General features: G+C 56.8%; 1 protein-coding gene across 1 annotated transcript in view; it reads right to left on the reverse strand.

Moving 5' to 3' along the window:
* Nucleotides 1–26,760, reverse strand: part of KCNIP3 (potassium voltage-gated channel interacting protein 3) — an 89,689-nt gene extending 62,929 nt beyond the window's left edge. Inside the window, exons 1-2 of the mRNA XM_058683242.1 lie at nt 26,619–26,760; nt 13,992–14,157 (exon numbers count right to left, since the gene is read on the reverse strand). Coding sequence (XP_058539225.1) covers nt 13,992–14,157; nt 26,619–26,717 — 265 coding nt within the window. The 5' untranslated portion in view covers nt 26,718–26,760. The remainder of the gene's footprint in view (nt 1–13,991; nt 14,158–26,618) is intronic.
* Nucleotides 26,761–27,438: the final 678 nt, after the last annotated feature.

The following is a 27,438-nucleotide window of genomic DNA, read 5'->3' on the forward strand; positions in this document are numbered from 1 at the left end:
ACAACTGTTGAACTGACCCGATCTGTTCTCAGGACCAAGGGATGCGTTCAGTTGGACGGCACAATCTAGCAACTCAAATTCTAGACTGTGAAACTTCTTGGAGGAATGTCAAAGGCAGGGAATAAAAGGTAGCAAAACATGCCACCCTAAAACATGCCTAGCAATTATCTTAAGCTGATAAAGTCATTTTAGGTAACAGAATTGCTTTGGATTGTTCGTTGACCGAGCAAGGAGGACTCTGTGCCATAGCACGTACCTCCTGCTGCGCCTGGATCAACACCTCTGGGATAGTAGACACTCAAATACAGGAAATGAACAAAAAGGCGCTTGGCTGAAATCGGTTGATGCCTCTTCAGATACATGCTTTGATTTACGTGATGCCAACCGGCTGGGTTCGTGGGTGCCCTGGTGAAGAAGCATACCTCAATCTCTTGGTAACTTCAATCTCTTGGTTTTATCATCCTCCTGACAGTTATCACCGTACTCTCCCTGGTGCGCTGTGTTCTCTCAACGGTCTTAAATATATGTTCACGGCCATCCGAAGTACATCAGATGGTCTCACTATGCACGGAAAAACACACAAGATCAACAACGAGATGAACAGCCAAAACGATTCTTCCACAGCCTGGCGTCATAATCTGGTGAGTTTCACAAGATCAGAACTTAACCCCGAGGATGACTGACCGCAGCAGTCGTGTCAAATTGTCTGTCAATTTGTAGGAAAGGATGACCAAAAGGGGAGAACTGTTAAAGAGATTTAACAAGGAGGCTGCTGGACGGAGGTCTATGCAACCAAATCCAAACTTCAGCCAGAGTCCAGGAAATTAAGAACAACCAATCACAAACAGCCAACTAGGCCTTCCCCAATAAGGCAACCGCTTAAACCACGGCCAATCAAATATTTCCTTGCTTTACTTCGGCACCCTCTTTATAAAACCTCTCCCCCAGTTCCTGTCTGTGGAGCCCTCCTAACCATCTCCTGCTAGGCGCTGCCGTGTCTGAATCGAAGTGTGCTCAAATAAACCCTTGAAATTTTCAATATGCCTCAGTTTACCTTTTACCAGCTATGAGTGCCAGAGATAGTATTCTGTTTAAAAACTGTGGAAGGGGGCGCCTGGGTGGCGCAGTCGGTTAAGCGTCTGACTTCAGCCAGGTCACGATCTCGCAGTCCGTGAGTTCGAGCCCCGCGTCAGGCTCTGGGCTGATGGCTCGGAGCCTGGAGCCTGTTTCCGATTCTGTGTCTCCCTCTCTCTCTGCCCCTCCCCCGTTCATGCTCTGTCTCTCTCTGTCCCAAAAATAAATAAAAAACGTTGAAAAAAAAAATTTTAAAAATAAAAACTGTGGAGGGGCGACTGGGTGGCTCAGTCAGTTGAATGACTGACTTCAGCTCAGGTCATGATCTCATGATTCGTGGGTTCAAGCCCCACGTCGGGCTCACGGCTGTCAGCACAGAGCCTGCTTCAGATCCTCTGTCCCCCTCTCTCTCTGCCCCTCCCTTGCTCATGCGTGTTCCGTCTCAAGAATAAGTAAACATTTAAAAACATAAAAAAATGCAGGCCGCCTGGGTGGCTCAGTCGGTTAAGCTTCCAACTTCAGTTCAGGTCATGATCTCACAGTTGGCAGGTTCGAGCCCCACATCGGGCTCTGTGCTCGGAGCCTGGAGCCTTCTTCTGATTCTGTGTCTCCCTCTCTCTCTGCTGCTCCCCGGCTTGTGCTTTGTCTCACTCTCTCTCTCTCTCAAAAATAAACTTTTACAGGGGCGCCTGGGTGGCTCAGTCAGTTAAGCGTCTGACTTCAGCTCAGGTCACGATCTCACGTTCCGTGAGTTCGAGCCCCGCGTCGGGCTCTGGGCCGATGGCTCAGAAGCTGGAGCCTGCTTCCGGTTCTGTGTCTCCCTCTCTCTCTGCCCCTCCCCCGTTCATGCTCTGTCTCTCTCTGTCTCAAAAATAAATAAACGTTAAAAAAATTTTTTTTTAAAAATAAACTTTTACAAAAGTAAAATAAATAAATAAATAAATAAATAAATAAAAACTGTGGAGATAAAGCACAGAGAGCATTGCATGGCCTCTCAGGCCTGTGAGGGCATTATGCAATGTCTGCCCAGGGCATCTGACTCTCCAGGGGAGCAGAAGTCAGAGGTACAATTGATGAGGTCCCAGACATTTTACAAGCCTATAAATCTGATAAGATGCGATGATTTCCTCTTCTCTCTGGCAGAGGAGATAACCCTGCCGGTGGCTGTCTCACTGCCCTGGATCTTTCTTAGTTTCAGTCTGAGAGGTCATATCCCAGTGTTCCTTTTATTTCCACCCTCTCTAAAAATCCCTGTGTTTCTCTTTTGAATCAGCTTTGTCATTCTGGTTTCCTCATTAAGTACTTCAATAGAACCTTGATATACGCTCACTGTCTATTTGTGGAAGAATGATATTTTTAACACAGAGAGAATGATGCTTTGACAATACAAGCCAGCTGTACCCAGCTCTGTCTGTAACCTCGAGTCTTTGCTGTCCCAATCTGAAGCCCAAGCCCTCTTTCCTGGCTTCTGGCCGTCCCCCTGCCTCTGCCCCATGCCTTGTCCCTGGGACCCCGCCTGGGCACCTGCTGCAGCTCAGGGCGAGTGGCTCAGAAGACAGGGCTCTCCCCCACCTTGACGCGGACTCCACGTCTCATATGCAGCTGTTAAACTTGTTGAGTTGGGGCAGAGGCGCCAACAGCCAAGACCAGCTAGACAGGTCACACTGAGGGATTAAGAAACCGGCTCTGTGACTCACCCTTTCTCCCCCCACCAGGGGGCAGAGAAGGAAAAGGTTGGTGAGGCAGAGAGAGGAACATCTTTGGAAAGGTGGTTGGCGTGCTTTTTTTCCTCCTCCCACACCCAGGGGGCTTTAGTCCTCTGTCCAATTGAGAGGCTTCTGAGAAACCCGTTTGGGTCTGGGCATGGGTCCCTGGGGCCATGTGGGTCTGAGCCACCCCTGGAGGAGGTCAGGTGATGGCTGTGGCTAGAGGCAGCCAAGTGAGGAGACGGAACCGGACACCCACCCGGTAATGGTCCCTGGAGGTAGGGCGTGTGTTTCTGCAAAGCACCCTTGGACCCTGTGGAAGAGAGCTGGGGAAATGCATCTTCAATGTCCCTCTTCCTCCTGCCTGGAGAGGGGAGTATCAACAGTTGGGAGATGAGGTCAAGGGGCATCCTGAGCAAAGGAAGGGAGCCGGCATTGGTCCGGCCCCCAGAACCAGGCGGGAAGCAAGGTGAAGAAACAGTGGAGATGCCCAGGACCCCACCTACACTCCGCCTTCCTGCTCCACCTTTACGCCTAAGACAAGTCAGCAGGGGGGTGGGGGCGGGGGGGAGATCCCAAAGCGAATGAGGAGCTGGAGCTCTGATATGGGCCAGAAAGGATCCCCTGAGTATTTGCTAACACCTAATTCCATCAGGTCTGCAATTCGGTCCGCAATTCCACAGTGCAGACCGGAAGGGTCAGGGGTGACCGAGGAACCCCGCTTCCTCTGGCTCGCTCCTTATGTTGACATTGAGCATTTGTGTTTTAGCAGCATCGCAGCGTTCACACCCAGCCTGCCCTTGGCCTCCTTGCACCCCCACTTACTGTGAATCCCAGAACCAGCACCCAGGGCTGGAAGGAGCTCAGAAGCAGGCCAGAAGGCTAAGCCTTTGTGGGTTTTGTTGTTGTTTTGTCAGATGAGGAACCGCAAGACTAGGGAGGCAGACTGCACCTTTGGGTGACACAGACGTGCAGCATCTCCCTCCTTTCAAGGCAGAGACACACAGAGGGAGTGAGAAACGGCCCCCATGAGCCTGCGAGTGAATCAGCCTTGAAAAAGGTGCATGAAGCTACCGGGCAATAAAGACTCCCATCGACTGAAACCCAATAAGCAAGGGGCCTTGCTGACTCTCCCGCTGGCCCTGTGTAGCAGACACTCGGACACCTGTCCCCCCGGGGACAGGTGAGGAGCCAAGGCTGAGTGTGGTCAGGAGAGGTGCTCACGATCGCTGGCTGCCAGGTAGGATCAACTGTTAGAAGGAGCTAGTGGGGTCATGGCCGGGGGCTTGGTAACTCTAGGCGCATCCTTCTGCCACCAAGCCTGGCCCCCAGGTGTCTCTCCTCCCAGAGAAGTGGCCCGCCATCTGCCAAGTCCCCTCCTCCTCCACAGTAGCTGCCTGGGGCGGGGAAGGTGAGCGGCTGGCAGGCCAGGCTAAGAGGCATCAGGAGCCCAGAGTTTCCACTTCTTCTGAAAAGCTAGCTTATGACCCAGGGCTCCCATTTCCTGCAGCAACATTGGCCTGAGTCCCACCACCGAAAGGCCCCTGAGGTCGCCACCCCTGCTTTAGACTCAGCCCTCCATCCCATCCCCTGCTGCAAACCTTCACTACATCAGAGTCCTGTCTTCTTACTCTTACAGATCTGTTATTGCTTTTGAGTGTTTAAAACCATCATTGGGGCGCCTGGGTGGCTCAGTCGGTTGAGCGACTGACTTCAGCTCAGGTCATGATCTCCTGGTTCACGAGTTCGAGCCCCGCATCGGGCTCTGTGCTGACAGCTGGGAGCCTGGAGCCTGCTTCGGATTCTGTGTCTCCCCCCTCTCTGCCCCTCCTCTGCTCACACTCTCGCTCTCAAAGATAAATAGACATTAAAAAAATTCTTTTTAAACCATTATTATTTGACCGACTTTGAAATGATTGATGTGATTGATTACATGTGCAATTTTGTGTTTTTATTCTTCTTAAAATATTATCCTTGGACAAGGATTTAGCATACAGACTTCGTACCAGGTGCTCAGGACAAGTTCCCCTGCCCTCAGAGAGGGGACAAAAGTCAGGCTTTTCAGCCCAGTCCCGCCCAGTGTTGACACATTGTCCCTCAGTGTCTATGAGCATCTTTGGGCAGCAGAAGTATTTTTGATCTTTGGCTAAGCTAAAAAAGCCAACATGTCACGTGTCTACAGTGCTACATGTACATGTCTTAGGGATTTAATTTGATATCTCTTCAGAGAATCATGTGATTTCTTTAGCCTAATTCCCTTCATAACCCTCCAATCACAGGATGAGACAAAAGGGTCCAGAAGCCCCGAGCTGTCGAGGGTCTCTCCTTTCAGCATCTGGAGCTCCTGACACCACCTTCCCCGGCGCATCTCGCCAAGAAAACGCCAGGTCCCCACGCGCAGAGCCCCTCGCCTTGTGACTGCCTCCTGGTCCCCAGGGCTGATCCTGGGGGTCTTGCTTAGCTCTTGAGCGCCCACTGTGGGGAGGGGCCGAGCAGAAGTGGCGCCTGGCCTGTGGTGCTGTCACTCCCACGTGGGCTCCTCCCCAGGCCTGAGCCTGACAGCCCCCCTGTATCCCTACCAGAAATTCCAGGTTGGTTGGTATTTATAGATGTTGAAAGGTGGCTGTCACTGAGCAAGCCCTTTCTTTAATCCTCACTGCAGATGTCACATGTCTTTGATGGAGGAGGAAGGGGCTCTCAGGTGGGGGAAGGGAGGAGGAGAAAGGCTGGGGTAATGGGGTCAGGGTGTGCAAGGCGGGTGGGCGGGCGCCAGAGCTCCCTGCTCCCTCCCAGCCCGGGCTGGGCCGAGTCAGTGCTCCTTGGAAAGGAAGCGCCCTCCCACCTCCTTTCCCTCCCCAGGCCCTGGCTTGGCAGTGGCTGCCTGGAGGCCAGACGGCAGGGTTCCAAGCCAGGGGGTCCCTTCTAGTTCTGCCCTCAGGGCCGCTCCCCCTCTGATGGCCCCTGTCTCACTCAATGCAGGAGCAGTAGTCCTGAGTCCCAAACCTGCTTCTTTCCGCTCCCTTCACCGGTCCTGCCAAAGCAGCCCTCACCTCGAGCCAGGTTCCCAGAGATGAAGCGGAAGAAGAAGCTGATGATGTCTCCCAGGTGCTTCTTGCAGCCGTGGTGGCACTCCTGCAGCCTCAGAGCAGCCCCCCGGGCTGGTCCGGGGATCTCACCGTGCCCCGCCACCCCTGGGCCTGGCCCCATCCTGGGGGCCCCAGCTCCCGCCCTCGGCTCTGCCTGACCAGCCACAGTGCAAGCTACCCCCAGCCTGCTCTGTTCTTCCTGCCTGCTTCCCCCGACACTCAGAGCCTTCCTGGTAGAATTCTCTCCCTCTCCCTGCTCTAGTCTGTCTCTCCAGGTTGAGAGCAACCTGACCCTCAGGGTCTTGGCATCTCTGGCCTAAACTTCCCTTCTCTGTCCTCTGTACTCTGTCCTCTGTCTCTGCCTCCTGCTCTCTTAGCCTTTCCCAAGACCTCCTGCCCACTCAGCCTCAGCCCAGAGCCCCCAGGGACTGGCCAGCACCTGCCAGCCCCACTGCCAGGGTGGGCTTCCTGGAGCAGCCCCTAATCCTACCCCCAGGCCAGGCCCTTCACCTTGTGCCTGGCTCTGGCTCCTCTCGACCCGCAACTCACTTTTCCTGGAGGCAGAAGGGCTCCTGCAGCTTCCTGGGCTGAGAAGGAGGTGAGAGTGGGGGTGGGCATTGCCCCTGAGCTCCCAGCACCAGTGGAGGAGGTGCCATTGGTGTGATATTTGGCATAGGGTGTGATCTCACTGCAAAGGGGCCTCACCCATATCCCAAGGCTTCTCTGCAGCCAGAAAGGGAGTAGCCTGCTCCCATCCAAGCTTCTGCCTGGTGGGGGGCAAGAGGGAGGGATAGGGGCCCTGGGCAGAGCTGGGGGATGGGTAGAGCCCTGGCCTTTGGCTATTTCTTGACCTCTGATCTCTGCTCACCGATGACGCCAAACCACAGCCCCGTCGGTGTCTCTATAGAGTAGAGAATGGGGAGATGAAAAGGGGTCCCTCTGATGAGGAAAGTAAAGGAAGACAAGTGTGACTAGAGCAGAAACTGCTGACCATCCCCCTGCCCTCAGATTCCTCGGGCACCTGCTATGCGCCAGGCACTTTTCTAAGGTCCCTCCGGCCGCCAGCGTATTCGGTCGTCAAAACAACCTTACAAGGTACGTGTGGCCGAGAGTGGCACATGAGTGTTCGTTCTCCTTCGCTTCTCCGCCTACAGAATTCAGATTTTGTTGGAGGTGGTAATGTGCCCACCTTAAAAAAAACTACGACTCCCCTACCTCCCTTGCAGTCAAGGTGGCTCAGTTGTGGCCAGTGAAATACAGGCATGCATCTTCCAGAGATTTCTATGAGTGTTGCTTTCCTGATGTAGGCACTACCGTTTCCTCCTTCCACCCAATTTCTCCTTCCTCTTGCCTAGAACGAAGGCCATGATAGCTGGAGCCAAAGCAACTACCTTGTGGCTGTGAGGGAAAGGGCAAAAACAAAAACAAAAACAAACAAACAAACAAACAACCCCCACAAAACACAAAGAGCCCCAGAGACCTTGATTCTGACATCCCCAAGCTGCTAAACTGAGTGCCAGCCACTGCTTGGCCCAGATTTCTCAGATCTCTGTCTACATTAAGCCACTGTTATTTGGGGTTTCTGTTATATGCAGGGACAGCCAAGTCAAAATATTCCCTCCAAAGTGAAAGACGAACTTGCACCTTGCCCTCCCGGCGGGTAAAAGGAGGTGCAGTGTTGGATGGGCCTTCCTGGGTACCGCAGGTCAGCGTGCCGCGGCAGACCGTGTGCTTGGCTGACAGTAAGCCATGGCTGCGCAGCGGCTCAGGCTGCCTGATGACCCTGCGCGCTCACTGGCACACGCTGGGTTTCAGGCAAGGTGGCTCGCTCCGCAAGGCCAAGCACAGGCCCCCGTGGGAGCGTTCCATGCTCTCCCCGGGCTTTCGAGCAAAGCCCTGTTTTCTTTGGCAAAGATCTTTTGGCATGCAGCTGGCGGCTCACTACTGGGCTCGCATGGACACAGAGGACGTGCCGGAGGGACACCAGGCGGCCGTGGACCTCCGTGCCCATCAGGGGCTGAGAATCGACCTCTCCCCCAGCTCGGAAGGCCTCTGTGCGTGCAGCGTTCCATCACCACGTGCAGGTGCCATGTCGCTATGCCTGAGCGTAGGGTCGGAGGGTCCGGAAGGCCCAGGCAAGTGTGTACGAAGTGACTCAGGCCCCCCTGGGGCCTGCTGCTCAGCCAGCTTCCCCTCAATCCACACCAGTGGCCCCGCGAGGAGTCCCTAAGGCCATCTGAAGGGGAAGAACGTTCACAGGTAATTTCTAGACGGAGCTGCGAGAAATGCTGGCCGCAACTCGAGGCTGACCTGGTGGCCCACTCAGCAGGGAAGGGTGACGGGGAAGGGGAATCTTTGTGGTGGGCAGACTGTTGAATACAACTGCTTGCCCACACTGCCTGGAAGAAGAGATGGCCTGAGCATCATCGCTCATGGGCGGTTGCTAACCATTTGTTCCGGGATCAGGGAGGAGAAGGAAAGGAGATGCTGGGGGGGGGTGACTGTTCTCCAAAGGGCACCCAGACCCGAGAAGGAGCTCAGTAGTCAGGTGGACAAGATGGCCTGTCGGCCCATATTCTTTGCTGCCTGGCACTGCTCGCCAGCAAAGTGCCGTGTGGACTAAGATTACTTATGGGTTCAATACAAGAACTTCTCACCAGGCCGATGTGGCTACAGCTGTCGCCAAGCACCCAGCCTGCCAGCAAGGTGACAAGCCAGCCACCAGCCAGCAGGTCGGCTACATCGCGTCCCCTGCATCCTGGCAGGGACAAACCACTTATCCTCTCTGGAGCGGACACTCATTCTGCGCATGGACCTTCCCTCCTGCCCGCCCTGCTTCTGCCAACACCATCACCCCTCACAGTGTCCCACACACCATCGTCACTGACCAAGGGACTCATCTGACAACAAAGAAGTGTGGCCAAAGGCCAGCGTTTGCGTGACCCGCTGACCTTATCCGGTTGCCCAGGCCCCGGAGCCGCTGGCCTCACCGAACAGTGGAAGAGGCCACGGCAGACCCAGTCCCGGCACCTGCCATGCGGTTATGCAGATGCTGTCCCGTCAGATGCTGGACGTGCTACCGAATATGCTGCCTCTCCGGCAGAACAACGGATCCAGAAGCCAAGGGAAATGGTACCAGTGGGTTCTCACGCCCCCTCGCTGCGTTTTTGTTTCTCATCGCCAATACTCTGGGCTCTGGGTTAGAGGTGTTGGATCCCAAATCAAGAATGCTTCCTTAAAGGGAAACACCAGTGTACCTGCTGGACCGGAGATTGAGGCTGCCACCTATTTTGAGGTCCCCACGCCACTTAGACCAACTGACATAGTGGGTGTTGGGTGGGCAAATGATCCTGATCATCCAAGGGAAAAGGTTCTACAGCTGCACGAGGTGGGGGAGGGGAGCGCTAGGTCTGAAATCGAGTGAATTCTCCAGGGACTTGATTAATACTGCCAAACACAGGGATAAAAGTTAGTGGGGTGTTATAGGCAGGAAGGCCAAGAGCTCAGGTCGCCTCAGGAATGAGAGTTTGGATCAGTCCACCAAGGACTCTTAACTGAGGCCTCTGTGGTGGTTTACAGACTGTTACAAATTTCCTACAACAACTCCGTGCAGAGGTAGTCTATTTCCCTTTCCCTCAAATCTGGGCTGAGCTGGGGACTTGTTTTGACCGATAACATTCAGTGGAAATGATACTATGTGAGTTCTGGAGCCTAGGCCTCAAGAACCTTTCTGTCTTTTCGTATTGGAACAGCCCCTCTCGGAAGCCAGCCCCCTTGTACACTGAGACCGCCGTGCGGTGAGGAAGCCTCAGCAGCCCTGGAGAGGCGGACGGGCACTGAGGTACCACATGTGAGTGGAACCTTCTTGGCCCAGCCCAACCACCAGCTAAACAAAAGTAAGTGAATCGTCACAATCAATGTCATGTGGAGTAGAAGCGCCATCCAGCGGAGGCCCGCCTTCATGCCTCACCCACAGAAATGAGAGAAAACAAAATGGCGGGATTTGGGGCTATTTTGTTGGGTGACAAAAGGAAACTGAAACATCCCTCTCTCAACTTGGGGTTTGGGCTCAACACACTCTCTCCAGAGAAACGCTCTTCGCCAATCATCTCCCCCCCAGACTCCAACCACTCAACTTTCCATACCTTTGATGAGGGTGAAGGCTTCAAGAGCCACGTGGCCAGTTTCCGATAATTCCTGGCATCTCAGTTTGAAACACAATGTTGTGCATATCTTGGTGCTTCAAACGCATTAAAATTCTGTCAGCATATATTTAGATATCCTTATAGATTACAGACAAATCAATTTACTTTTCCGTCCTCAGGTCTGTCTACCACCACTCCATTTATCGGGGTACTAGTGGTGATGGCAGCTTTATGACTTTACATGGGCTTGACAGAGGCAGAAGTGAGTACCCAGAGATGGACGCAATGGCTGAGTTGGGTCTCCACTTTGGAGGAGGGGGCAGGAGTGTGTCCGTTTGCATGAGGAACGGTTACACGTATCACACAGGTGCATGTGGCTGCCTCTCCAGTGTCCCTACCAGAACGACAAGGGACGTGGGGGCATTTCCCGGAGTGGCAGGCAGGGCCCTGGCCTCGCCACATCCAGGTCTCCCCCTCTGGTCTTCTAGAGTTTCTGTGAACTACCCACCAGTCTAGAGTAAATGCCTCTCTGGACAAAACGGGCCAGCCTGGACTCGGTGGTCTGTGGCCAAGATCCCAGGTTATTCTGTGGGTGGTATTACTGTGACAGTTTTACAGTTGAAGAATCCCAGTCCTACTGTCCTCATGGGGAGCCACACTTGAGGAACAGGTCTATCCAGTTGGTAGCCTAGCCCAGCTCCTGGAGAGTTGTTCTGGTATCCTGACAGGAAGGATGTTCAGATGCTGTGGAGACATGCAGAGCAGGTCAGAGTCCCAGAGCCCTCTGGTCCCTGAGGACGAGCCCCCCAGTATTGGTGAGGGGCACACTTTTCAGCTGGGGACGGGGGCTCCTCCATGCTGCCTGCCCTGTGTTCCCCGACTCCCGGGCCCATCTCAGAGGCCACCACTGCAGGCTCCCGCCCGACTCCACACGGGGGCCTCCACAAACCAGGAGGGACGGACGGCCCGGCACAATGGCAGCTGGTCTAGCCCTTGCCCTCTTGACTCCTGGCCCCTGAGTGCCACCCCCTCCTTGACACGGTGACCTAAGCCTCAGGCACATCCCTGTTTTACTGGGCCTTGGCTTCTCCCCCCAAGCTGTCCCAGAAATGTGTCTCTGACCTGCTTCTTCTGAGTGGAAAAACCCCTGACAACAAGGGTGCAGTGTCTCGGCCTTGTGGCCGCTTTCCACGGGCACCCGCTGCCCAGGACACCGCGGCTGGGCCCTGCTGAGCTCAGGGGCCGGGCAACACTAAGTGACACCTATTGTTCTCTGCACCCAGAGCCCATGAAGTCTCCTGAAGGAGCAGAAGCGTCTCACTTCTGCACGGTTTAGCATTTCACGTGCACACGAAACCCTCAGTGTGACCGACCCAGTAGTGCCATCCTGGAGGGACACACAGAGGGCGTATTTGGACTAAGGAGCTCGGGGGCTGGGGGCTACGCCTAGTGGAGACAAGGGGTGCACCGGGGTCTCAGCCTCTCAATCTGTGGGGGTGGCCGCTGCCTCCAGAGATCCCTGACGGTCCCCGAGAGAAAAGATACGGAAGACACACATCAGGGTGGGCACCCTGTCTGGAGCACAGGGAAGAAGCTCCAGAACCCTCGCTCAGCCCCTAATATCCTGTGACCTGCGGAGTCACGTGACCTCCCTGAGTTTCAACCGACTTTCATAAAAAATGAGGCGTCCGCAGCGCCTTCCTCACACAAGGAAATAGGATCTTGTTTTTGCACGTTTCACATACCCTCGGAGCGCCTGGCGTGGTGTCTGATAAACAGGTTCACGTAGGGGAAGGCACCAGGCTGGGCCTGAGCCATGGGTGGGGCCCCGGGCCCTGCTCCACTCCCCTCCACCCCCCCCCCCCCACACACACACTCCACCTCCCGCTCCTGCCCCCCTGCTCGAGGCTATGACAAGTCTTTAGCAAACACATCCTGACAGCTCAGCACAGGAATTAACCTGAAAGACCCTGGCCTCCAGGAACCCGACCGGAGCTAAAGGTGGGACCTGTGGGTGCGGCCCTCTCAGCCCCTCTCCTTGTGACCTTGAACACACCAAGCCCGCCTCCAAGCTTGCTTTTCTCCATGCCCACCCACACTCAAGGGTGCAAAAAGCCTCAGCCGGGAGGTGGCACATCACACTCCAGCCTGATGCTTCGTGCCTCCAAATTGCAAGTTGGAGATGGGGCCCAGCAGGCGTGAAGCCCCGGGGCGAGGTGGGGGAGCTGGATGGAGAGGATCAGGGAGGGAGAGACACCGAGGTGCTGGTCTTGTGCTATGCCAAGAAAAGCCTGGAGGGGGCGCCTGGCTGGCTCAGTTGGTAGAACATGCGACTCTTGAACTGGGGTGGGGATCAGGGGTCGTGAGTTTCAGCCCCGCCTTGGGTGTGGAGCCTACTTAAAAAAAAAAAAAGAAAGAAAGAAAGAAAAAGAGAAGCCTGGGATGTAAGGCCAGTAGGGCCTTTGAACCTCAAGCGACACAAGCCGTGTCAGTGGGAGCAGACCGACCCTGCGGGTGCACACAGCTGGCCACACCGCAGCGCCCCGGCTCACCTCTGCCCTTGGTTTCCATCCCGACAGAAAATGGAGTTGCTTTTGCCCTGCTGCAGAACAGACGGCACTACAACGATGCGAGCTTCCCAGGTGAGCTGTTTGCATGAACTTTCGGCGACTTCACGTTTCTGCCACGTGCAAAAACCTATCCTCCCATCGTTGCCCCGAGAAGTTGGGGAGCACACATGGACCCCACCTCTGTATTCACGTGGACTCGTGCTTCTGTGAAAGGCCTGAGCGCGGAAGGGGGAGGGGGGGAGGGCTGGAGGCAGATGGCAGCAAGCAGCACAGATGGGCAGGGGCTCTGGGGGCAGCGGAAGGGAGGGGCTGGGCCCGTGCAGGGAGAACCCTGAGTGGGGTTGCGGGTAACGGACAGGGGCCTGGTAAGTGGCAGCCCCTTCCCCTCACACACTCCGTGGAGGTGACCGCCAGCCGCTTTGCCTGCTGCAGACCTGGGCCATCCCCTCCCCTCTCCTCCCATCAAGCCTGGGAGCCTGAGGCCATGATCCACGCCCATTCTCCCCTTCGGAGGGACTGAGGCTCCCCGGAAAATCACGCAGAGAGGGCTGTCGGGCTCAAGTCTGCCCTTTTCCTTAAAGGCAAAGCGGCAGACTTTGCTGCACGCCTCGTGCCTGTGATCACACGCGTGTGGGTGTGCACGCGTGGCTGCGAGGGGTGTGTGTGCGCGCCCACATGTGCATGGGGCGGGGGCGCACGCTTGTGTGTGGCGGAGGCACAGGTGTGTTGGTCGGTGTGCACTGTGTGGTGGGTGCGCCCGTCCGTGTGAGAGCACGGGGGGGGGGGGGGGGGGTGCGTGAGGCCACCTCCGCATCTCTTGCTCTGTCACGCTTAGCAAACATCAAATATCACCACGGGCAAGCGCCAGGCAGCCATTTGCTGCGTTCCCTCAGGACCACCCGCGGTGCGGCACCCCTACTCCCCCCCCCCCCCAGGAAGAGTCGGCTCCAGCCCCTGGGGTGCACTGGTTAGGACCAAAGAGGGGCTGGGGCGGGGCCTCCTCCTCACTGGGCCTCCTCAGTCATTGCCGCCCATCCTTTTCACAGAGGACTTAGGAAGGACGAGTGAGCAGACCAAGGTTACCCGCTGAGGGCGGGCGGGGCGAGCTGGGCCTGTCAGACTCCGACGCCTGGCTCTACCTTCCCAGTGACCTCGGTGGAATACCCCTGCGCGGTCCTGATCCTCTGTCGCCCCCTCCACGGGTCCTTGCTTTGAGCTCAGTGCCTCGCTTGGATTGACGGGGGAAAAGCAAGAATGAACGGAAAGCGTCATCTCCCAGGAAAGCGTCATCTCCCAATCTAGGCAGAGGTTGGGGTCCCAGGGTGGTCTGAGTCCTCAGATAGAACAGAGCGCACAACAGATGCCCCACCCCCACCCCCGCCCTCCTCCCAAGCCCGCCCCAGCCCCTACCTGAGCCCTGCGGGGCCGCACTGGATAGGATCCACTTGACCAGGCAGCACCGCATCAGGGCCTGGCGGGTGAGCCGGGGCCTCTGCCACTTGACGCCCTCCTTCTTGCTTAGCGGTGTGCGCCCGGGATCCCCCAGGAGGCTGCCATCTGACACCTTCATCACTTCCTGCAGCAGGAACAGGCAGAGCAGCCCTGAGCCCTTGCTCACTGAGAGGACCTCTGGGCCAGCCCCAGCCTCCCGGGCAAGGTCGACCTTAACTCCGCCAGCGTCTCGACCTCCAGGCGTGTATGCCCAGAGGTCCCAGCTCAGCTGGAGAGTTCCCGGGGCACTGCTGACCCTGGTACTGGTCGTCCCCTGCCCCCCTCTCTCCAGGAGCTCTCGGCCACTGCAAGCCAGAGGCAGCTTCAGGCACATACAGTGTCCACGAGAAAAGCAGCCCAGGTGCTCCAGGATGACGGCATGACATCCAAGGCCACTCTAGGGCTCTGGGCGCTGTGTGCCTCCTACGCACAGTCCCCTTTGGCCACACCGATCTACTCGGGGAAGACACCACTCTTCCCCATGTCGGCACAGCCCAGTGAGCCCCACCTCCACCTCAAGAGCCAGCTACCAAGTCACCTCTCCCAGGCAGCCCCCCAGCTCCTAAAACTCGGGGATCTGGCCCGTCCTTGTGTTCTAGTTCCCTAACAACATGGCTGTGCCATGACGACTCGCTGAAGGAACTCCCGGACGAGGGCAGGGCTGGGGGTTTCCCTACTCCGCACCCTGGCCTGGCATATAGTGGGGCCCCCAGAAGGAGGGAGGTGAGGGTCCACACTCGCTCATCAAGCCCCCCATCCTGGCACAGGCCTGGTTGCCAGAGACCATCGTCCAAAGCCTTCACTGGACTAGAGCCCGGACATGGGAGTGGATCCACGCAAGGTCACACAGCCAAGTCAGGTTTCCTCGCTTGGCTCCTGAGCCCTCCATCTTTTTCACCTCGAGGCAAGCAGAGGTTGAATGGAGAGCCGGGCGATCTCCCCCGTGAGGGGGCACATCGATGGAGCCCTCTACTCCAAGCTGTGCAACCGTCGAAAGAAGCAACTCGAACAGGTCTGGAGGAATCCTAGAGCGGGGAGCCGTGGAGGGAATGCTGGGAAGTGGGCTCCTTGTCGTGTGCGGCAAGGGACGGTGGCCACGGTGGCCCCTCCAGACATCTGCTGGGACTAGTTTGCTGCCTTTGTGAGATGCCCTCCTGCTTGGGATGGCTGTGCCACGGGTGTGGCCTGGCCCATTGGGCCACTGCCATAGGTAGCCCCCAGGTTCACTCTGTCCATGACGCATGGCCTGAGTGCCAGTCGTGGGAGGAAGCGCCCCTGGGTGGGCACTAGTTCTGAGCAGGTGGCCAGGACAATGGCCACTGGGGTGGCGAGTTGGTGATATCCTTCCAGGGTCGTGGAATTTCACGCGTGGTACCTTTGGACGGTCCTGAAAAGTATGTGTCTCCCCAAATAAACAGATGTGCAACTGGCCAAGTTCTGCAGACACAGGGCCCCACACGGCCCCTGCATCGGTCAGCTCTCAGGCATAAGAAGCAGAGACTGACCCAGGCTGATGACAACTGGAAAGGAATCAGCAGTGGGAGGGAGGGGGAAGGGTCCCAGGCCAACCACAGTCCCCCCAGAAAGGACAGAGGGCAAGGCTTGGAAGACAAACCAGAGCAAAGAGCAAGCAATGGGACAGCCAGACCTCAGCCACAGTCACCCCCTGGAAGAGGGCAGCCAGGTCAGCCAGAGCACGTCTGCTTCTGCTGCTGAATACACTGGCCCCTGCTGCTGGCCCCGCCAGCCTAGGGGCTCTGGGCCTGAGACCCCCCCACTGGCCTCATGGCACTGCTGCCCCCAGGACCTGGAGGCTGCTGTGGGGGGCCTTCTCAGCTGGGTCGCTAGCTTAAGGTCAGGAGTGGAGGAATCTGACTGTCCCAGCCCAGATCGTATGCCTAATCTCTGGCTACGAGAGGAGCCAGGAAAGCAAGCATCTGGACTTTAAGCCTCTCTCATGTCCTCAGCAGGGGCTTTCCTGAACAAGAGGTAGAAGAAAGTCCCCACAAATGTCCCCTAAACTGTGGAGTTTGTGCAAACACCCAGGTGAGGGGAAGGGGTGTGCTGCATTCTCCAGTTAGGCAGGAGAACCCTCCAGGGGCTGGGTTGGCTCAGGGCTCCAGGAGACCCGTTCATATTTAGGGCTGGACAGTCTGCCTCCCGGCCAGCTTTTGATGAAGTGGCCGCCTAGACAGGGTGACATCCACACCCCTTATCCTGATTTCTGGAGCCTTCCCAGTTGCAAGTGCCATCTCTTGTAGTCGTCACCCTCCAAGCCACCTCCCCAACACCCACGCTCAGCAACGCCCCCTACATTTACTTCCCTACTCCAAGGCTTGCCCTGGCAGTGAGAGGGGTCAGTGGTGCCCAGAGCCGCAGCAAGGGTGAATACACACCATCATGGTGGGGCAGAAAGAGGGCGTGACAGGGGTCCCCAGAGGTCTCCCAGTGCCAGGGATGCTGCGGGAGGTCCCCTATATGCACATGCACACGCCCATGTACACACAGGTCCTGCCCAGGCTGTGTCAGAGAAGCATCCTCTCCATTATTAATGATCTTATTCAGGAGAGAAATGGCCTCAATGAATAAAGTCTTTATTTCAGTCCGGGAGCGGGGAGGGGGCAGATTGGCAGCTGGTGTTTGGTTACTTCATGAATTCTTTGCTGTAGGCTCTGCAGCTGGGGTCAGCGGAAACACTGCAGTGAGAGCATCAGAGCCTCTGTTGGGATCAGGAGCTACCTGCTGGGACCCCCTCTGTCTCAGGACAGTGCTGGTGCTGGCTCCTCATGGAGCCCCCCGCTAGTCATGGGGATTCTGTCCTGCAGCCCAGGCCTAACTAATGTGGGAGAGATGCAGCCTGGGGCCCAGGGTTCTGTCCTCCGGGGAAGGCTGGGAGGGCCACAGGCGGGGCTGAGACCTCCCTTTGTGCATTTCATTCTGGGCCTCAGGGTCATGAAAATCCCACGAGGTTGGCAACGCCACTCCTGTCTTAAAGATGAAGAAACTGGGGCGCCTGGGTGGCTCAGTCTGTCCAGCGTCTGACTTTGGTTCGGGTCATGATCTCGTGGTTCGTGAGTTCGAGCCCCGCGTCGGGCTCTGTGCTGTCAGCACGGTGCCCGCTTGGATCCTCTGTCTCCCTCGCTCTCTGCCTCCCCTGCTTGCACGCTCTCTCTCCTCTCTCTCTCTTTTCTCAAAAAATAAACACTTTTTAAAAACAAAAATAAAGATGAAGAAACTAAGTCCAGCAGAAGTTTGGGGGCATGCCAGGGCCACACTGTCCTTGGGGTATCTTGGTATTGGTCACAGGCTGTACTGCTCAGGCTTCCTGGGGTCGGGCCCTGGAGAGGCCTTGGAAGTTGGGGAGGGGTTCCCAAGCCGCCTCACCATGTCAGACTAAGTCTGTGAATGTCCCGATGCCCTCCTGGACTGAGGAGCCCCAGTGTGTGTGTTCTCCCTGGTGCAGAGAGTTGGGGACAAGAGTGGCAGGAGCCCTGTCCCCTGAGCCTGTGCCCTGAGCCCTGCTTAGGAGGGAGGAGCCCTATGATGGCCTTCCCCTGTGAAGTGGCTGAGGGGTCCTCGCAAGGAGGAGAGGAGGGGCCCACAGTGACTGAGACAGGGTATGGCCACAGGCCGTGGACTGAGCCCATCAGACCTTGGGGGAGGGCAGGAGGAGGGACAAATGACCCAAGTGACCGCAGGCCATCCCCATGAATCTTTGACACCTGTCTGGGAGAGGGTCTGACTGGGCTGTCAAGAAAGTTAATGGCCACTCTGGGATCTGGAAGCTCTCAGGCACAGAAGAGAGGGAGCCCTGAGAGGGGACATATTACCACACTTACCCCCAAGCTGCCTCTGTGCTAAGAGGTGACAGAATTGAGGAGAGCTGAGTCAGTGAGGAAACTCCAACACAAATTCAATCCCCTCCCACCCCTGCTAAGGAACCACCCCCCTCCCCTGTGGCTTCCGCTGCATTTCACACAAAACCCCAGTGCCTTGGGCCTGCCTCCAAAGCCCTACTCAGGCCCGAGCCCTGCCTGCCCCTGGACTCCTGTCTCATCTGCCCACCGCCAGCCTCACCGTGCTCTGTGCTCTTTACACATACGGGGCAAGTTCGCACACCACTTTCAAACCGCTGGCCCCTCCACCTGCACCTTCTATCCAGGATCTCCCCATATTATGTCTCACAACCACACGTGATTCTTCAGTGACGTCAGTAAAGCTTCAATTGAAAAATATTGCCATATATACAAAAGAATACATATATATGTGCGTGTGTGTGTGTGTGTGTGTATACGAAAAGCTCAAGAAATATTCACAAATGACTGGGGTGAAAGTCCCCTCGTGCTCTTCAAAATTCACATGAGAATTTCTCTCTTCCCACTCTTGCTTGATCCTGGCATCACTTCCATAGGGGACAGAGCCATCCCTCCATCCTCCATGGGCCCCCAGGGGTGGCCAGGATTGGGTGACAGGGACCAATGAAGCCAGAAGACCTGTGCCCCGAGGTCACACAGAGTCCCCAGCGGCACATCTAGCACATGTGGGTGTTCTGGGCCACATCCCAGAAATGGCCCTAGGCTGGCCCTAAGCTGACCCTGGGGACCCCAACCTAATTTGAAGTCCACAGGGTCCCTCAAGGGCAGAGACCACAGGTGGGCAGGGTCATTCCCTGACAACTCCGCGCTGAGACTCACAGCTCCTGTCCAGCCAGATGGGTCAGGAGCAGGTCTTAGCTCACTTCCAAGTCCAAGTCTGTGAAGAGCAAGGGAGGGACAGAGAGGACATCAAGCTGGCCATGTACTTGCTACGGGCCAGGCACTGGGTTTGTGTACAGACTCGTATTTGATGCTCACATCAACCTATTGAGGTTCCTTAGACCCTCCTCCAAATCACCCCGCTGAAGGCCAAGTCCCGTAATAGGCTCTTTCTCACACCCTCTTACCAAGCTTGCCTGGCTCCCTGCGGTGTGTGTGCGCGTTCTCTCGCTCAAAGTCAATGAGGAGTCAACCTAACTGTTCAACTTGTCCTGGTGGCTCTGGCTGGAGGTCCCGGGTTCCAGGGGGTGGGGCTGTGCCATTGGGCACCTGGGAGAGGCTTCCCTCTGGTTTGGGAGATGACTTAGACTCCGGGAACCCAGACCGCCCCTCTACCTTTACCTCCTTTTTTATAGAGATGAGGTGTGGCTCCAGCTCAGTCTCAGCAAGCCATGGGGATGGGTGGGGGTGGGGACTGGAATTCGGTGCTGTTGTTTCATGGCAATGTTATGGTTACCTTCTACTTCATCAACAGCTGCCCTCTTTACATTTACAATAACTATTTCAAGATCCCCCTCAAGGGGAGCCTGGGTGGCTCCGTGGGTTGAGCATCTGATTTCCGCTCAGGTCATGATCTCGCGGTTCATGAGTTTGAGCCCTGCATCGGGCTCTGCTCTGACAGCACACAGCCTGGTTAGGATTCTCTCTCTCCCTCTCTCTCTCTGCCTCTTCCCTGCTGGCTTGTGCACGCACACACTCTCTCTCTTTCTCAAAAAATAAACATTTTAAAAATAATCATTTTATATTAACTATATATTGAAATGATAATATTTACACTGGGTTCAATAACATACATTAAAAATAATTGCACTTTTTACAGAAAACTTTCTTTAATGTGCCAACCTGAACATTTTTTTTTTTTTAACATTTATTTATTTTTGAGACAGAGAGAGACAGAGCATGAACAGGGGAGGGTCAGAGAGAGGGAGACACAGAATCTGAAACAGGCTCCAGGCTCCGAGCTGTCAGCACAGAGCCCGACGCGGGGCTAGAACTCACAGCCCTCACGGACCGCGAGATCATGACCTGAGCTGAAGTTGGCCGCCCAACCTACTGAGCCACCCAGGCGCCCCCCGACCTGAACATTTAACACGAACCTGTGGCTCACACTACGTTCCCATTGGCTAGCACTGTTCTAGATGGTTCTCAGACCTGCCGGTTGGAAGCTTTGGGACAGCCTCCTCCTGCCAGGGCACACCCTGATCCTAACTCCTCTCTCCTTCTCAAGTCCCAGCTAGGGTCAGTCAGATTTGTTCCAGAGAGGTGGCCCAGTGGAGTATGGAGGAAGGCTGGGGGACCATGAAGGAGGAGGCCAACTTGGGGGGCTGCCCGAGTCTGGGGGAGGAAGAGGGGGTATTGAGCCAGGCCCAGGCAGTGGAATGGGTTGGGGGGGGGGGGATATTAGTGGGTATTTAGGATCTGCTGTAGATGTGGATAGTGGTGGGGGGAGGCGAGGTGACTCCTCAGTAACTATGACACCTATCACCATGGAGACGAAGAAACAGACCGACCCCCTCATGCCTTCCAGCTGCCCCAGAGTGACATCTGGACTCTCCACTAGGAACACCATCACCTGAGAGTTTTCACCACACCACAGAGAGGGGCCAGATCGTTTTAAATAAACTACAAGAACCTGGGCCAGCACATCTCACCTGTGACTCCCCACTCCCTGTGGTCAGCTGCCCTGCTCACTGCCCCGGGCACAGGGGGCAGAGCTTCATCCTGTGGGGGCCCAGCCCATCTGGTCAAGCCACTAGGGGTGCACCCAGGTGAGACCTTGAAGCAACTACTTCTGTCTCCGTGGTTCTCATCAGCTGGGCTCCAGAGAACCCCCGAAGTGAAGCCCAGAGGCGGCTTGGCAGAGGTTGCCTGTGCGCATGGGGAAGCATGTTGGGGAGGGGGGGGTTGCATGGCTGGAGGCAAACCCCAGTTAAAACATCCAGGCTCCCTCCCTCCCAGGTCATGTCATACAAGCAAATGCACGGGCGAAAGGCAGACCCCCAAATATTTACAGACATTTATGGATGAGAAATAGCATGAATGGTCGCATAAGGAGCACTGGGACCCACCGGATGCTGGCTTAGAAGGCACGCTCAGCCAGGGAGGGGGATGTCAGGGAGGTTAATGTTATTTCAGCCCACCAAGTACAGTGGGAAGAGGTCTGCAGTCAGCCAGACAGGAACTTGAATCCCAGGTCCTCACCTCCTGGCTGGGCAGCCCTGGACAAAGTACTTGACCGTGCTGAGCTCAGTTTCCTCATCGGTAAAATAGGGATAATAATATGCCTTGATAGGACCGTGGGGAAGGTTAAATGAGGGAACATACACAAAACCCCGGCAGGAGCACGGTTATCGATAGTCTTCATCCTTCTGATGCCGAGTAAGGTCTGCTGCCCAGGGCAAGGGTCAGGGCCAAGCGATGGCCCAGAGAGATCCAACTTGCTCTGGATGTCCAGAGAGATCCAACTTGCTCTGCTCAGCTGCTGCGCATCAGAATCACCTGGCAGCCTCTCCCACATCTGGCGGCCTGGGGGCCACATTATTTGCTTCAGTGGGGCCTGGGCTGCTCTATTTTTTTTTTTCTTTAAGTTTATCTATTTATTTCGAGAGAGACGGAGACAGTGCCAGTGGGGGAGGGGCAGAGAGAGAGGGAGCAAGAGAAGATCCCAAGCAGACTCAGTGAGATCAGTGCAGAGCCGGATGCGGGGCTCGAACCCGCGAAGGAACAGGGAGATCATGACCTCAGCTGAAACCAAGAATCTGACGCTTAAGCTTAACCAACTGAGCCATCCAGGCACCCCTGGGCTGCTCTATTTTTATAAAGCTCCTCAGTAGATTTGACAGTGCAGCCAAGATTTAGAGGGCTCATCGCACCAAATGGGAAGTTCTAGACCTTGTCTGTGGGAGGAAGGGCTCTCAGGTTCTCAATCTCCCTCCCCGCCTCCCTCCTAGGAAGGCTGCCTCAGGGCCAAAGTCTGGGTCAGCTGGGGGGATACGGAGAGCTGCTCAGATGTGGGGCTGATTGCCCCCCCGCCCCCAACCCTGTCCTGGGGACAGCAGCGCAGGCGGCTCACTGAGCAACCACTCCTCATTGCTTGCTCTATTTCCATCACTTGAAACAGATGGCAGGAAATGGCGGTGGGCGTCGTGTCGTGCAGGCCCCAGGGATTTGGGGTGGGGAGGCTTTGGGGAGCCTCGATTCTCCACCCACCCCTGGGTACCTACAGATGCAGGCCAGGCAGCCAGCCTTGTGAGGGGGGAGCTGAGACTGTCCTGAGTCCCTGCCAACACTTGCACATGCACGCACGCACGCACTGGAGCAGGGGAGGGGAGGGCTGGGTCGTCCCTGCCCTTCCTCTGATGGCTGCCACCTGGGCTAGGACACAAGCTCCCCACCTGACCCTTGCTGTGTAGGCAATGAGGGTGTCCCATTAACCCAGGGGTGGACTTGACCTGATCACTGACAGCCTTCTCCTGCTGGAATGCCCTTCCCAGGCTCTGCTCGGGATTCAGAAAATAGTAACATTGACACTCCAACCATTTATGGAGCTCTTGCTATATGCCCGGGCTGTGCTAAACAGGCTGGTGTAGGATCTCATTTATCTAGGAGGTGGATGATATTTCCCGCAAGAAAATGAGGAGACCATGGCACAGAGCAGCTAACTAACTTGTCCAAGGACGCACAGCTAATGCATGAAGGGGCTGGGTTTGAGCCCAGATCTTCCTGATGCAGAGCCAGGTTAACAGCCGATAAGGTGCAGCCATGTTATTGCCCCAGGCCACCATCGTCTCCTGGCCAGGGCTCTTTGAATACCAAATAGTGGAGACGGGGCTCTGTTCTGTAACAAGCCAGTGGGCATATGTGTATACATATGGGATGGGGCATGAGATCTGCCTCCTGGCGCTTTTGCTAGTGTCCCCCCCCACCCCCACCGCCACCTTTACCCCCAGCCTCCACTGGGCAGCACAAGGTGCCGACCTCGGGGGAGGGCCCAGCACAGGCTATGAGTGTATCTAGGACCAAATGGGGAGACTGAACCTCAGAGAGGGGACGGACCCCGCCCAAGCTCACAGGGTCAACTGGGTGGAGCTGGCGATAGAATCTGGCTCTCTGGAGTCACTGCTCAGAGCGCCCATCTTGAGAGAGGATCTTAAAACAGAGTCAGGGTGGGCTGGCCACAGGGGCATGGCACCAGCAGCAGGTGGACTCGGGTTTACCCCTTGCTTGCCCTGGCGGTGTGTGCCAGGGGGCGGGGGCAGAGCTGGAGATGAGGCCAGTGAAGACCCGTGTGGGCTTTGCCTGGCTGAGCTCGGCACAGGCCCATGCCTATGGGGCCGGGGAGGGGGGGTGGGGGTGGGTGCTGGGTAGAGACCTGAGGCAGGAGATCAGAGAGGAGAGGCTGGGCCAACTGGGAGGTGGGACAGGCCCCCTCTCAGCTGTCCCACCAAAGCTCAGCTTAGCTCCCCTTCTCCAACTCTGGCACCTGCCAGCCCCCTTGGTTCTCTCCCTGTCATGTGGCTGCTTTGTGGCACTCTAGGACGGGGGCTGATCGCAGCTGACAGATGCACCTGTTCAAGGGAAACATCAGCTGGGGGTGGGGAGCTGGGTGGGGGCACAGTACACAGCGACTTACCCCCCACTATGCCCTCCTTCCTGTCCTGTTTCCTTCCTGCCCTTTGTCTGGAGGACCAGCTAAGAGGACTTGCCAAGTTCTCTCTCCTCTTCTTTCTTTGCCTTGGAAACTAAGGTTGCCCTTCTCCCTCACAGAGGCCACATTCAGGGCTCCACAGCTGCTCCTGGGCGTCACCAGAGATGCCTTGGAGTGGGGTAGGGAGAGCAGATGGGCCCCAAGCCAGCCTGAATCAGCTGAGCACCTCCCACTCCTGTGGAAGATTTTGATAAGAAAAGGGATCCTGATTTCGAAAGATTGGGATCCTTTCCTTTGCAGTTCTGGATCTGCAGCCTGGAAAGGGACCTAGGGCTGGCTCAAGGTCACATGGCTAAACCAGGGGACATGGCCAGGGGTGGGGTCTGGCTTGTGTGCTCACTGAAGTTTTCAGAAGGAACAATGGGCCACAAACCCATGGAGCCAGCCCCCAGCTGGGATGGGGCACTCCTCCAGCTTCCTGCTTACAAGAATGCCACTCTCCCTTTGTAGTCTTTTCCCCGGACGTCCTCAGCCCTCCCACCAAGCCCTAGGGAACTGGGCTTTGGAGGAAGAGGGAGCAGGGTTCAAATTCCAGCTATAACACATTTCAGCTTGCAATCTAGGGCAGGCCTCAGTTTCCTCATCTATAAAGTGGGTACAATACCAAGAGCTACCTTGTGGGCTGCACGGGGGTCCAGGGAGATAATGCAGGTGCAGGCCCTGCTGGAGAGGCCAGGCAGGGAGAAGCCGCCACCTCGGCGATCCTGCCCCTCAACCCTGCCCTTCTCTCAGACCCCACCTGGGCAACAGTCAGAGGCACTTCACACCCTATCTCAATTTGGGGCTTTGATCTCTATCTTTGAAAGTGGGTGAGCAAATTCGGGCCCACCTCCCGTAAGTGGCCTGCAAGAAGGTTGGAAGCCGGGCAGACAGCTGTTCCTATTGCATAGGCCGGGCCACGAAGACATCACTCCCTGAAAACCTAGGACGGCAGCTCGTGCCTGCCACAGGAGACCCTGTGGTTCTGTTTGTTCCTTTCCCCTAAGAGCTCACGGGGTTCACGCTGCACAGGCTGCTCCCCTCTCTGAGCCTCAGTGTCTGCAGAAGGGGAAGGGGCAGTGCCTGCCCCCCTGGGGCATCATAAGGATCCACAAAGGACTGGGTAGTGCATGGAGAGGCTAAGGGACCCATGGGGTGTTATCGGGGGCAGCCACTGACCATGACTGACAGGCAGCTGAGGGCAAAGGAGTCGGGCCAACACCAGCCTGTGCTCTGAACTGCGGTCCCGGCTAGAGAGGATGATTATTTTGCCCAGTCCCCCTGCTGACCTTGGTGAGAGACTCAGTGGTGGCTTCCCTTAGGACCTCTGTCCCTGCCTGGCACCCGCTCCAGTCTCTGGCCAGGCCAGCCACAGGAAGGCCACCGGCAGGCATAAGGCACAGTGAGATCCACAGGGGCCTGGGAGCCTGCCGGACTCTGCTCACCAGGCAGGGGAAGGGAGTGAGTGACCGCCGGCAGGTAGGGCCAGCAGAGGAAAGGAAGGACTGTCTCCCGTTTGGTGGATGGAGCAGGCTTGTGTGCACCTGTGTGCGGCCTGAGTCTAGAAACCCCTCCCTCTGCGTGCGGGCTGGTCGTGCGTACAGCACAAGCCAGCTGTGGGCGCAGTCCCGGGGCACGCTTGTGTGGTGCGTACTATGCCTGCACAGGACCTGTGCTGGCTGTGGCGTGTGTGTGTAGTGAGTGCAGAGCACGTATGCCGGTGACAAGGCACTAAGTTTCTCCGCTTTTGCCCTGGAGGCTGCTGGGGGGATCCGCGATGACAGGAGAGAAAGCCCTGTCACCATGCTTGAAGGGTTTCGTGTCATCACCGCTGCTGGTCCTCCTGTCGCCCCTGGGAGCTGGATCAGAGAGGCCAGGGGTGGCCCGGGCTCTGGGGAAGTGTGGCCTGGAACTCTGGGCTGCTTGTCCTCATGGGTGAAAGAGAGGCAGGAATCCACCTCTGGGGGGCGGGGCGGGGAGGGGGAGGTGAAGGTCGGGGGAGAGTGCAAGATGTCAACCCAATGTCTATCCTTCCTTGCTCACAAGACCCTGATTTTATTTGAGTCATTTTGCCCGTCCTTCTCTCTACTTACTGCTGCCTACATGTGCTGGCTGGAGCTCCAGCAGCCATGTTGGACTTTAAGGTAACCTCAAGAATGGAAGCCAGTGAGACAGATGGAGCCTGAGTCCCTGCTGGCCCTGGGGTCTCCGTGCCAGCCCTCTGTTGCCTCCCTCTGGACTTGAGCCTGAGAGAGAAACGTGACCAACCCTGTTCAAACCTCTGTTAGTCGGGGTGCTCTGCTACGAGCGGCCAGATCCAAGCCTGACGCCTCTTCCTTCTTCCCAAGCAAGACTGTCCCAAACATGTGAGGAGCTTGTAAGGCATCAGGACAGATTTTTCTGAGTGTGGGATTCTGGGATTCGGCTTGTTTTCCTTTCCCTCCTTCTTCTTCACTTAGTCTTCAGCCTCCCAATACTCTGCCGCTAGCTCTTGAGCTCTATCCCAGGCATATTCCTCGCCTGCTCTCTTCCAACCTCCCAGCAGCCCCGCAGAGTGGGAACTATTAGCCTGTGTCCCTGTTAGGGGGCTCCTAAGCCCTGCGGGAAGTGGCGTTCATGAATTATTTGAACAATTAAAAGATGTATTCATGGCCCTGCCTTCAAACCTAAGCCACCCCCTCCCAGCACTCAGCCTTCCCCCACCGGTGGCGAAGGGCTGTGGGCCCAGGCTCAGGGTCAGCGGCCCTGGCACTTGCCCCAGGGACCCAACTGAGCAGGACCAGCCACCTGCCTGACCCCAAGCTCCTCCTCTGTCCAACTTCTGTGCCACAATCACCTAAAGCCTCTCCAGTCCACAGGGGGCCCCAGAAGTCTAGCCTCCCAGACAGGACAGCCCAACATTTACTTTCCCAAAAGTGACCCTACAGGGGACAACAGGGCTCGAGGTCAAAGGAGGAAGCACAGCAGGGCTCCCCGGTCCGGGGCCACCCTCGGAAGCCCTCGCTCCCCACCCCTGAGCGAGCCCCCAGCCCCTCCGGCGCCTACCTTCGCCCGCTGCATCCTGGGCGCTGAAGGAAACTGTTGCCGGCCTCCCCTCTTCGCAGCTGAGAACAGGACTGCCGGGCCGGCTGGCAGCTGCCTCATGTTTGCTTGGACCCAGACGTAATTGCTACGGGCGGCTCCTCGCCCGCCCCCTGCCCACCCCTCCCTCCCCGCCTGCTTCTCCCCGCTCCACCCCTTCTGCTCTGCCTCCTGCCTCTCTCAATCCCTCTCCCTCCCTCCCTCTCACTCTCTTTCCCGCCCTCCCCCTCTCTCCCTCTCTCCCTCCCCACCCCTCTCTGATAATTCTCAGTCCCCCTCCCGGGCTCTCTGTCCCACTCTGGGTATAAATGGTTCCTAATCCTTCCCTCTGAGACTGCTGAAGCCCCTTTTGCCTGGCTCTTGGCTCTCCCCTCTGCTCCTGTTGCGGGGCTGGCGTCTCTCTCTCTCTCTCTCTCTCTGCCTCCCCCGCTGTCTATCTCTTTCTCTAACGCACACACCCTCTGCTCCCCTACCTTGGTCACAGGAGGGTGGAGTGGTGGGTGCAGAGAGCCTCCGCTGGGAGCCGAGTGGGGGGGGAGGGAGGAGAGCTCCAGCGCCAACGGGGTGTTGGGCAGGGAGCCTGGAGAGCCTCCCCTGAGGCATTTCCAGAACAGGCCAGCCCCTCCCCTCCCTGCTTCCCCCACACAGAGACAACCTCGGGTCATCTTAGGGGATATGGGCTGCGAAGAGGGATCTGGCTCCACCGAGACTTGGGGTCTTCCTGGTGCCCCTCCAGCTGCCCTGCAGACATCCTCCGGCCACCCCTGGTGCTGGGGCATCCTTT

The sequence above is a fragment of the Neofelis nebulosa genome, chromosome 9 (genome assembly GCF_028018385.1).
Source record: "Neofelis nebulosa isolate mNeoNeb1 chromosome 9, mNeoNeb1.pri, whole genome shotgun sequence".
NCBI lineage: Eukaryota > Metazoa > Chordata > Mammalia > Carnivora > Felidae > Neofelis > Neofelis nebulosa.